Consider the following 10,537-nt stretch of genomic DNA (forward strand, 5'->3'; position numbering starts at 1 on the left):
AGCTAACGACACTTTAAGCAATGAGGTCACTTATAATTCACTGACCATTAAATTGCTCGTTTAACATTGACTGATTGAGCCAAGTTTAGAGTCAAGAGCGTATTTGCCTCACACGTTCTGCTGCTTATTGCTCAACGGCAATAAACTACTATGACAGATGACAAAAAGCTGGCTAGCAGTGCCTGATTTCTGCAGGCAGGCCGCGTAACCGTGTGAACTTGTCAAGACCATTTGTCTGTCCCCATGAATTACAATTGACCACTTCATTTTGTACAGTTCCAGGCGTTCTATTTTCACAATAATATAATTTTAACTCACGCTGCGTGTCCCTGAAGAGCAAAACAACACGTTCTCACCACATACATGCAAACAACCTCAGTGGGACGGCTGCAGTAATTGCTCTGATTCGTTGTGATTTGAATGTGAATCTTCATAAAAATGGAATCCCCCGGGGGGAAAACATGATTGTATAAAAAGCAGAGCATGGGACGTACCTTCAGCGGTGACCTCTTTCTTAGGAGCTGCGTATCTGCATGACTGAGCTTCACTGCTTTCCACAAACTTGAATAAACTAATCTGGGACAAGACAAGTGGATTAGGAAAACACTGAACGCAACGGCTATTTATGATGTAGTTATTAAAAGGAATTTAGCTGCATTGTGAAAGCGGAGTTCAGTGAATATACTGATATGATTATGTTCCTCTAATGGTCCCGACATGAATCGTACATGCACTAATGTCATCCCCCACAGTTTAGACATCATTCTGTTTGTGTCCTGCTGCACAAACAAATGATCTAATGAAGCGAAATCAGCTCTAATGTCATTTGTGTCATTTATGCTGCTCCACATGTAAACCACTGATAATACTGTAGGATCATTTTGAAAATCAATTATCTTAAATCGCTTCAGTTTGTTGATTGTTACGACTAAAGACGTGCTAACGGTTGAGTAAGGGCGCGTGCGTGGGTTATTTGATACTTCTCCTTGACATCCCAGACTTAGAGAGAGTTTCTTATGAGATGATTCACTTTTTGAGTTTGTAGCTAAATCAATGCATTCAGTGATTCAACTTCCTTTCTCAGTCAATGCCAAAGTCCTTACACTGTATCATACTGGAGGCCATGAGAAAGAATTAGATGACTCAGACTTAATGACACTCAAAAACGGAAAATAATTCAAATAAATTCCATTTGCACTAAATCTGAAACTTTGGACCAAATGGGAAATGAATGCCCAAATACATTATTCATTATTTATACATTATTATTACATTATTATACATTTCTTTAACCCCAAAAGGAGCAATATGTAACGTTTCTGGTCTCCATGGAGAAGTGATTGCATTGTCTGGAATTGAACGTATGCATCATGATTACAATTACAGATGTTTGTCATTTAATATTCAAGATTTATTTCTGTGTGTAAACTAACTTGCCACTGTGGCGTGACCGGCTCGTCTTAATGCAGATAGATAAGTTTAATGCCACACTGAACTTTTTAGGCAAAGCATCTCCATTTAGAGAAGAAACGCTCCACCAGAAATGTTCTATAGGGGCACCTTTAATCCCATTTTGTTTTACATGTTCAGTTTTACTATCTTAGGCTATCTGTTTACGTAAAAGTGTTTGTTTAGGGCTAACGTGCGGGTTATTTCTGTCTTTATCTACATGGAATGATCTGGAGATCCTCTAGTCTTGTTTATCCAGTCACAAGAATAGCCTTTCATCTTTATGCAATATCTTGGTGACATTGTGTCCTTTAGCCTTGGCCTCTGTTTGCATAAAGATAACTGCTTGAGCTGAGGCAATATGCGAAAACCACCACAGATATAAATGAAGTTTGATTCTAGAGAAAAGGAGTCAAACCTTTGGAGAAAGGAGAATTTTTCCATCCCACGGTGAAGTTTTCCATTTTGGTGCCAAACCAGGGAACGGGGCCATTACCACACACAGAGGCAAAACTATATCTGAAAAGAGGAAGGGTGTATCAGAAAAACTGTAAATTTGCTGCCTTATATTAATACTACATTCATGACTTGTCAAGAGAATAAAATGGGTTTATGGACTCTTTTCAAAAGCCTTTTCAGAACAGGATCTGGAAATGAAGTCTTGATATCCTTCATGCTTCATGGAGGTGTCAGACTTGGCTCAGCACTCTTACAGACGGTCTACAGAACAAGAGCAGAGGTGGGCACACAGAATAAAGGATAAAGGTTGAACAAAGCAAATGAAAAAGCCCTGAGCAAGAGGGGGTTAAAGGAGATCTGCCAGTTCTGACATTTGACTGTATTATGAAAGATAAAATAAAGGTGGAACAGCAACTAGCACTAAAAATACAGCAAATAGCACTAAAAATACACTAAAAATGAGCATTTTGGGGGGGGGGGGGGGGGGGGGGGGAATGGAAAACAGCTTAAACATTTGTCTAAAACTGTGAGAATTAAAAAAAAACAAAAGTGTTTATAGCTGTGGTGGAGAAGAAGTTTGATGAAAATAAAATTGGGGAGTCCTTTATAGAAATCGGATGTAGAGATTTTAGTTTCGATCTGATGCCAAGTAATTCTATGGCATGTATAGCAACATCAATCCAAAACAGATACTGATGATACTGTATTAAAATGCATTGAAACTTCTCCACTGTAAAGAATAAAGACATAAAGGTGCAAAGGAATATCGTAAAATAAATCAAAACAATACTAGAAAAACTTTAAGTATTCCAATCAATAATTAATTCCCACAGTTTTCACAGCTAGGAAACCATCCGCCGCATTTTTTGTTTACCATAAAGCTGCTGTGGGAAAATTAGATCCATAGATCCACTGGGAAGTTTGATGTCCCCATTGGCTTTCATTACCGCACAGGAACGTGGAAATGAAATTCACAAATACTATATTTATTAGATTAAATTGTAAGCAGCTGCATGGGTCATTGAGGGGGAGAGCTACAACAGCAGGATTTATAATATAATACGTAATAAACTGCAATCCTGAAGCAAGGCTGGTGTCTAATAATAACTGTATCAATTTATCAAATGTATGAGTCCATGTACAAATATATGATGGATCTTTGTTCGTGTCTTGTTGTGTACTCTGGTATACCATCAGACGCTATCAGACCATGGGCAGCTGGGAAGCAAAACGCTTATTTGATTTGAGCTAACCTTAGCTCATTCTGCAGTACTTTTCTAACTTTATTTTAAGATAAGATAATCCTTTATTGTCCACACATGGGGAAATTTCATAATTTATTTTATGATACATGTTGATAGCAACGTGTCACATCAGAGATCATATCACTGGTCCATACCTCTGTACCTGCTGCTATTGCATAAATATGGACTCAAAGTCTTTCACTTGCTGCAGATTTGTGCAACAGTGTCCACCATATTCTTTATAGTTAATTATATACTTATTTTTTACATTATGTTTGGCCCGCAACCCAGTCCAAAATGTGTTTGACCCCAAAATGAGTTTGAGGCCCTTCCTGTAATACATAGTTAGTAGAACACTGTGACATCACTTTGGAAAATTGTATCATCATTGTGGAGCTGAACACAGTGACATCATTGTGGAATTTCAATCAATCAACCGATTGATTGATTGATTGTTACAAAAAATTTAACACAAAGTGCTTTACAGCGCATTAAAAACAGTCCCATATGCCCACATCCCACACAACCGTCCCCATAACGTCTAACCCGCACAGCAAAACACCCCGCCCACACACAGAGACACGCCCACACACTGCCGTCTGCACCAGGAGCAGAGTCAGAGCAGTGATTTCAAAACTGTTGTGATTTTTTTTGTATTTGTGAATCTGATATACTCTTTTTGGCGAGCAGGGCACACAGTATGTACTATACTGAACACTGCAACATGATAGCGGGACATCCATGGATCTATTATATTATAGGCGACATCACTGTGACTTATTACGGCTTATGAATGGTACAACAATGGACATGTCACCCATTAAGCATGATTTGGATAAATGTTTAATTGGGATAAATGTTTAATACAGTTGAGTTAAGCTAATGAATAATAGGTTCTATTCAGTAGTATAGTTCTCTACATAACTATGAATTCTGGTAGGCCTTCTTCATTTTTCTTCATATCACTTATCACATTAGATATCCAGAATATCCTTACCCTGCTAAGGCATACAACTATCTTATCTTATTAGTGCCTCAACAAATAATACATGTCATTCTTCTTGAGCAATGCCATGTAAATGGCATGACCCAATGAATACAAAACTATTGAATGAAAACATTCCTTACATTGAAATTCTCCTCTGCTTTGTGATATCCATGATCTGTTCAGACAATACAACGAGTGAAATGATGAGAACGGGCCACAGGGATCTTATAGTTCATGAATATGAAACAGTATACATGATGAAGCACTGAAAAAGTCCCTAATGTCCAATATTTCCCATGGGAATAAACAATCTAATACGTGTGTGAGGTAGGCATCAAAGACGTCGGTAGTAGAATAATATTGTGCAAAAATATAAAAGAATAACACAATTGCCACCCCTGTTTCTGTCCTTTCTTTGAACAGTGAACAATCCTATACAAGGAGCAGCACACACAACACAGCTCACCCACAATGAGTCAAACTACTGTGGGAGAAAGGAAACAACAACATTTCAAGTAATAGTAAATGCTATTTCAGTTTAATTTGTTCTTAAGTGCACATATACAATCACATGCATTATGCAAGTGCAAGTATTATCTTAATTTCATTATATAGACGGTGCAATGGCCATATTTATAGAGAAAACCCACCGCTGAGAAAACCCACCGCTGAGAACGGTAAATTTGAGTTCATACAATTTCATTTTTATTGTATCCCATTCAAATTGGGATGTTCTCACAGCAGAAAGGACAGATATCAGTTATTTTTCTGCATAAGTGACCTTTATTTTAATTATTCTGGTTCTGGGTTAAGGTAAATAATGATTTTGGAAAGACGGAGTGTGAATGGTTGGAGCTGCTCTCTCCATTCAATCCAGAACAACACATTGCTGTTCGTTTTGGCAGAAGAACTTTTACCAACTGTAGTTGTTTAACTACTTCAAGCCACAGGGGACAAAGCAGTACATTGGATAATAAAGTGTGCTATTATACAGGTGTTGACCAGGACCTCAAGTTGTAGCCCACCATCAGATCATACCACGATCAGACCATCAAGAAGGCTTAGAAGAAGATGTACTTCCAGTGGCAGCTGAGGAAAATCCATCCTCACCTCCTCCGTCGTCGTGTGTTACGATGGAGCCACTGCCAGGGACAGACTGCAGCACATTGTGTGCTCTGCTGAGGGTGATGGGCTGAAGCCTCTCGTCTCCAGGACATGAGAGCGAGCAGGTCAGATCACAGCAGACCCTTCTCACCCTAAACACATATTATTTGAGTACTCCCCTTGGGATTTAGGCTTGGATCCATTTGGACCAGAATCTCTCACCACAAGAGCAGCTTTCTTCCCCTCTGCTGCTGGACCCAGGAACACTTCATAACACCTGTCACTCATCTCACCAACACTTATAATCTCACCAACACTTATTCTTATAAGTGTTGGTGACATGAGTCACCTGCAGCACTGCTGTTATTTTGTTCTTACTGTACAATTGTATCCATATTAAGTCAAAGTCTTTTTTATCTTGCCCTGAAGACACCGTGTGTCGAAACGTATAGGCTCATGTTACTCAACCTGGGGGTCGGGATGACAGATGATATGAGGTTTGACACTCTTCAAAGGCATTGGCAAACATAATTATTATTTGTTGGCCAACCAAAGTAATTAATCTAGGTTAGTATCTTCACAATAAGATCAAACATTAGACACAAGACCTACTTTTCATGTCAAAGGTTGAGAACCACTGCAATGAAGGACTTTTACTTAAGTCCCTCGGACCTTCATGACTGCATTTTGCACAGATGCAGATGCATTTTCTTTTAGATCACAAAGTTTTTCTGTCCCCCATGTTTTAATTGTAATTATTATTATTTTACACATGCCTTTATTTTGTTAATAGTTTATTATTTGTATCTGTTGTCATGTTGCATCACAAAGCAAAAGCAAATTCCTAGTTAATTATGTTTTATTACAAAGGCACCAAAAGCCTTTTCTGATTTTGATTCTGAATAAAGCTAGACACTTTACTTTCAGTTTGCTCACTCAACATGCTTTCACCTGGAAACAACATTGTCCAACCTGCACCTGTCATTTAATCCCCTTGCATCCAGAGATTTACATAGAACAATGTAACTTCAAAGGCTGTTTCCTCAATATTAATTTTCCTCCCAGGGAGATAAATATCACCCCTTAAAGTAGAACCTAAATACACCAAACTTTCCAGTCTTGTACTTAACTATTTTGAGATGGATCATCCAAGGAATTAGTTGATATCTACTCTCATAAAGGAAGTAAAATGTTAAACTTCACAACAAACCACAGTAATCGTCTTTACTCGCACACAATGAGAAAGGCCAGTGGTTGTCAAACTTGGAGGCCTCAGAGGTATTGCAGGGGATAAAGAAAATAGATCTAAAAATAATAAAAAATATAATTTGTTTAAATTCCCTACTTTAGATCAGTACATTGTAAATTTAAAAGGGAAAAACATTACTCCTCTTTAGAATGGAGTAAATCATCATTTGGGCTGTATTTTCTGTAGCTAATACAACAAACCTAGCTGTCTCCTTTTTCAGTTTTATGTCCCAAATATGTGCAAGTTTATCATATTTGAGACATAAAACACAATTAAAAGAAAACATTACATGGGAACGTTAAAAAAACGTTGAAGTCTAAATGTAGGCATATTCATGTGTTCAACTATATGTACTTTTCCAAAAGATATCCTTTGTGAACCATTACCAACTAACTACAATGATGGGTTTTGCAGAGTGCACACGCCATCTAGTGGTGGATGTTTAACAAACTGACGCGCGAGCTACAGTTCAATTTACAATGGCATTGACCCTCAGAATGTATTATGTTCAGAATGTGAAATTCAGGGCTAGCCTCATGCACCTATAAAGAATTACAGATAAACCAACTTGCTAAGAAGTATAGATCTAAAAATGTATAACTATTGTAGAATTAAGTATTTAGTAATATGGATAATTCACTTTTAATAACATCATTAACAGTATCTTGAGCAATACAATGCCTTCCTGACATTGAACAAAACCATTTTTTTCTTTTTGAAAGGTTTTGTAAACAAGTCCGCACACTGCAAATTATAATTCTGCTTAATACACTTGCATACACAGATTGACCGAGTTACCACATGACAGTTTCTCTGTAGCCGGGAAGCTACAGCATTGTCATTCACATATTACAAATGAAAAGGAAAACAAACAGAAAGTCTTTTGAGCATATTTTCATCCTGAAAGTTCAGTCAGAGCGGTGTTCAAGTTCAGTAGAAATATCCCAAGGCATTCGAGTATCCTTTCTGATTATTCACTTTTCTTTGTTAAATAAAAATCAGAATGTAGAACAGAGCATGACTGTTGGATGAAGTTTGTCAGTGCTCTACTCCAGCACCACAGTGCCACCTGCTGCCTCCAGAGCAGCTTTCAGTTTCTCTGCTTCCTCTTTGGATGTGTTGGCTCGGATTTCCTGAGGGAGTGACTCCACAAGCTTTTTAGCCTAAATCAGATATTAAGGAGGGTTAGGTCAGTTTAGAATAAGACAATGCAAGTGCTTGCAAAACATCTTATATGTGAAGACAATTAGACATACCTGCACTAGATTTAATCCTTGAATACAGTTCTTGACTTCTTTTATAAGCTTCACTTTTTCAGCAGCTTTGAGTTCTGTCAGTTTTACTGTGAAGTGAGTCTTCTCTTTCTTGGCTGGAGCCTCGTCGTCGTCTGCGCCCTATTGAACATGCAAAATAGCAACAAGTTACATCAAGGAATATCTTAATTTCATATCTTTATCTTATATATGAGGGCACTTTTGGATCCTGTTGGTGCGCTGATAATCAAGTGTTTCTTACCTGAGCTGCAGGCGCTGCTGCTCCAGCCATAGCACCCATTGGCATCATTCCAACATCTTGGATGTTTAATGTTTTCTATAAAGAAAAATAAAAGTCATTAGAAAATCAAGCCATAACGGCTGTTATGAGGCTTGTACAAGACTGTTCCACCTTGAGAAGTTCATTGAGGTCTGAAACCTCTAACAAAGTGAGGCTGGCTATGTCATTGACAAGCTGCTGGATTTTGGGAGAGTATTGTCTGGGAGCTCCGTCTGGAGCAGGGGTGGCTATGGCCTCTACATGGTGAGCTGAGCTGGTCCTCAGGAGTCTGCACGCCAACAGAGCTGGGGCCTGCAACTGGTTCTCTTGTCTGAAAACAAAACAACAAGTTTACAATTGGACATTTCAACCTTATTCAATTATCAATGACTTGATCATGAGTTACATCATGATAGGAATTACACTGCAGCATTTAATAAGACGAGTGCCTGAAGCCCACAGCAGGTCCCTGGCTCTCAGTTTACAGAGGTCACTCTGCCTCCTGGACACAGGCTCTGACTCCAATAACATCTGCAGACTATGTTGTGACCTCCAGGCCTAAGTGCGATTTAGATATATTCATCTTACACGGAGTATGAATGCAAAGTAAATACAGGCAATAATTCAGATGAATAGTCAAGAGAGCTTGAGTAAAGCTAAACTTGTTTATCCACAGCTGAAGAAGCTAGAGTACATTTACTACAAAGCCATTCCTAGAGCATGTTCTACAGACACATAGAGCGGGGTGCATCACCGGCTTCTGCCCTTGACAGAGGCGTTGCACGGATCCGGTGCTTACGTGACTTCAGACTGAAACGTTACGTACCTGAACGTGCGCGCGGCTGTTCGCAGCGCAGTCCGGAGGCATCGCGTGGTACAGTACATGGTTCTGAAGATGGGGCTTTCACGCTCGATTATCCACTGAAAAGCAGATAAGTTTGCATGGACCAAGTTCTCTCTGTCTCAAAAGCACATGGCGTCCGCTCCACTCCTGACCTACCCAAGATGCATTGCGTGAACTGGTTTACCTACGGTGGCTCGCACATCCAAAACACGGGCGATGGATCATTAAAGTCAATGAGTGATAAGCATGAATCTGTCAATAATGATAATCCTGCAGTACTACTGGGTGTCGATACATTATTTTTGATTTTCTAGAGTCGAAAATATTCCCTGCCTTGACATTCACTCATAAAGCCCTTTGTTTTAATACATCAATAAACAGACTGAAATGTGTTAGTGATTGCTCTTAGATATTGAGATTAAATGGAATGAAAACACTTTTGACTCAATGCCTATTTGTTTCTTATTCTACATCCTGACTGTATCACACACAAGGGGAGCACAGGAGAAGAATCCTCTTAAAGTAATCTCTAACCATCTGCTCCAGTCTTCCATGTGCACCTGCATTTGTGTGTTGTCTCTTCTTGAGTGAACCATGCTGGTGTCTCCTCAGGCTGAGAGGAACTGGGAGAGCTTGTCTTTGGTGTTGGAGGAGGTGCTGGAGGAGCAATCTCAAAGGAAACTTTTCGCTTTAGAGCTGGGGTCGGGCACAGGGCAGCATGTGGTACGGTTTGCCCAGAAAATGCCCTATGTGACCTGGCAGCCCTCAGACATCAAAGAAGAGTCCCGGGACAGGTGTGTATCTGGGGAAAAACTCCAAATCCTTTCAATGTGATTCGTGCCATCTTAAAAATGGACCTTTTGTGTAAAGCGTTAAGGCATACATCGCTGCCACCAATGTAAAGACTGTGCTCCAGCCGGTGCACCTTGATGCCAGTGAACCCTGGGAAAAATGGGCAAACCTTTCTATTACTTCTTGTGATGTTATTGTCTCCATAAACCTACTGCAGTACAGCTCTTTCAAAACAGCACAGGTAAAGTTCATTTTGACTCCCATAACTCATGTTGTATCAACCAAAACTACAATTATGATTTCATTTCCAGGGTGTTTTCACTGGGGCAGCTCAAGTCCTCAAACAAAATGGCCTTCTGATAATATATGGGGTATGTACAGCAGATTGTTTTGGTCAAAAATAAAACAATTGTAGCTCTACGACGGATTGTCTTGAACAGGTCTATGCAATAAATGGAACAATTACACCAAGCTGTAATGAACACCGGGATGAAGAGATAAAGAAGCTGTAAGCATTATTTAGTTTAAAAAAATAAATCTGATTCACATTTCTAGACTGTCTGACTTTACAGGAATCCAGAGTGGGGCCTTCCAGATATTGATGTGTTGAGACAGATCGCATATGAAAATGGATTGCGACTGCAGAGAATAGTAAGTAATAGTAAATGTTCACCATTTTAACCCTTTAAAATGTTTAATTACAATATGCATTTTATCTTGAGGTTGAGATGGAAGATTACTACAAATGTCTAATCTTCCAGAAACTTTAAAGAAGCCAAAATCTGTTGTTTGATATATTATTTATTATTGTATAGATGTGTATTTTCACTTGTGTTGTGTAAATGACTTTTCTTGTATAAAATTAATAAATGGGG

The 10,537-nt window shown here is 38.9% G+C and overlaps 2 protein-coding genes and 1 long non-coding RNA gene across 3 annotated transcripts in view; 1 reads left to right on the top strand and 2 right to left on the bottom strand.

The window, feature by feature from the left end:
• The window catches only part of LOC140358394 (uncharacterized), a 181,962-nt gene that overhangs the window by 145,584 nt on the left and 25,841 nt on the right, over nt 1-10,537 (bottom strand). The window lies entirely within an intron of this gene.
• mrpl12 (mitochondrial ribosomal protein L12) lies at nt 7,110-9,048 on the bottom strand. Its single transcript, XM_072442181.1, has 5 exons — nt 8,853-9,048; nt 8,159-8,357; nt 8,009-8,083; nt 7,750-7,887; nt 7,110-7,656 (listed from the first exon to the last, which is right to left on the bottom strand). Exons 1-5 carry the CDS (start codon nt 8,909-8,911, stop codon nt 7,540-7,542), a joined length of 588 nt encoding a protein of 195 aa, XP_072298282.1. The 5' UTR covers nt 8,912-9,048; the 3' UTR covers nt 7,110-7,539.
• On the top strand, nt 9,400-10,525 carry LOC140358381 (methyltransferase-like 26 B). The gene is made up of 6 exons (XM_072443195.1): nt 9,400-9,664; nt 9,741-9,903; nt 9,974-10,033; nt 10,103-10,170; nt 10,235-10,313; nt 10,385-10,525. Exons 1-6 carry the CDS (start codon nt 9,465-9,467, stop codon nt 10,430-10,432), a joined length of 618 nt encoding a protein of 205 aa, XP_072299296.1. The 5' UTR covers nt 9,400-9,464; the 3' UTR covers nt 10,433-10,525.

Source organism: Eucyclogobius newberryi, unplaced genomic scaffold (genome assembly GCF_026437365.1).
Source record: "Eucyclogobius newberryi isolate DKJ021-1_F unplaced genomic scaffold, fEucNew1.0.hap1 SCAF_13, whole genome shotgun sequence".
Lineage (NCBI taxonomy): Eukaryota > Metazoa > Chordata > Actinopteri > Gobiiformes > Gobiidae > Eucyclogobius > Eucyclogobius newberryi.

What these genes read in the sequence shown, in the direction of transcription:
- LOC140358381 (XM_072443195.1), top strand. Translation starts at nt 9,465, where the DNA reads ATGCTGGTGTCTCCTCAGGCTGAGAGGAACTGGGAGAGCTTGTCTTTG. An exon ending in GCTCTTTCAAAACAGCACAG is followed by an intron (nt 9,904 to 9,973) that starts GTAAAGTTCATT and finishes TTTCATTTCCAG; the next exon opens with GGTGTTTTCACTGGGGCAGC. An exon ending in GATGAAGAGATAAAGAAGCT is followed by an intron (nt 10,171 to 10,234) that starts GTAAGCATTATT and finishes CTGACTTTACAG; the next exon opens with GAATCCAGAGTGGGGCCTTC.
- mrpl12 (XM_072442181.1), bottom strand. Translation starts at nt 8,911, where the DNA reads ATGTACTGTACCACGCGATGCCTCCGGACTGCGCTGCGAACAGCCGCG. An exon ending in ACAGCCGCGCGCACGTTCAG is followed by an intron (nt 8,358 to 8,852) that starts GTACGTAACGTT and finishes TTTTGTTTTCAG; the next exon opens with ACAAGAGAACCAGTTGCAGG. An exon ending in AAGGATTAAATCTAGTGCAG is followed by an intron (nt 7,657 to 7,749) that starts GTATGTCTAATT and finishes TATCTGATTTAG; the next exon opens with GCTAAAAAGCTTGTGGAGTC.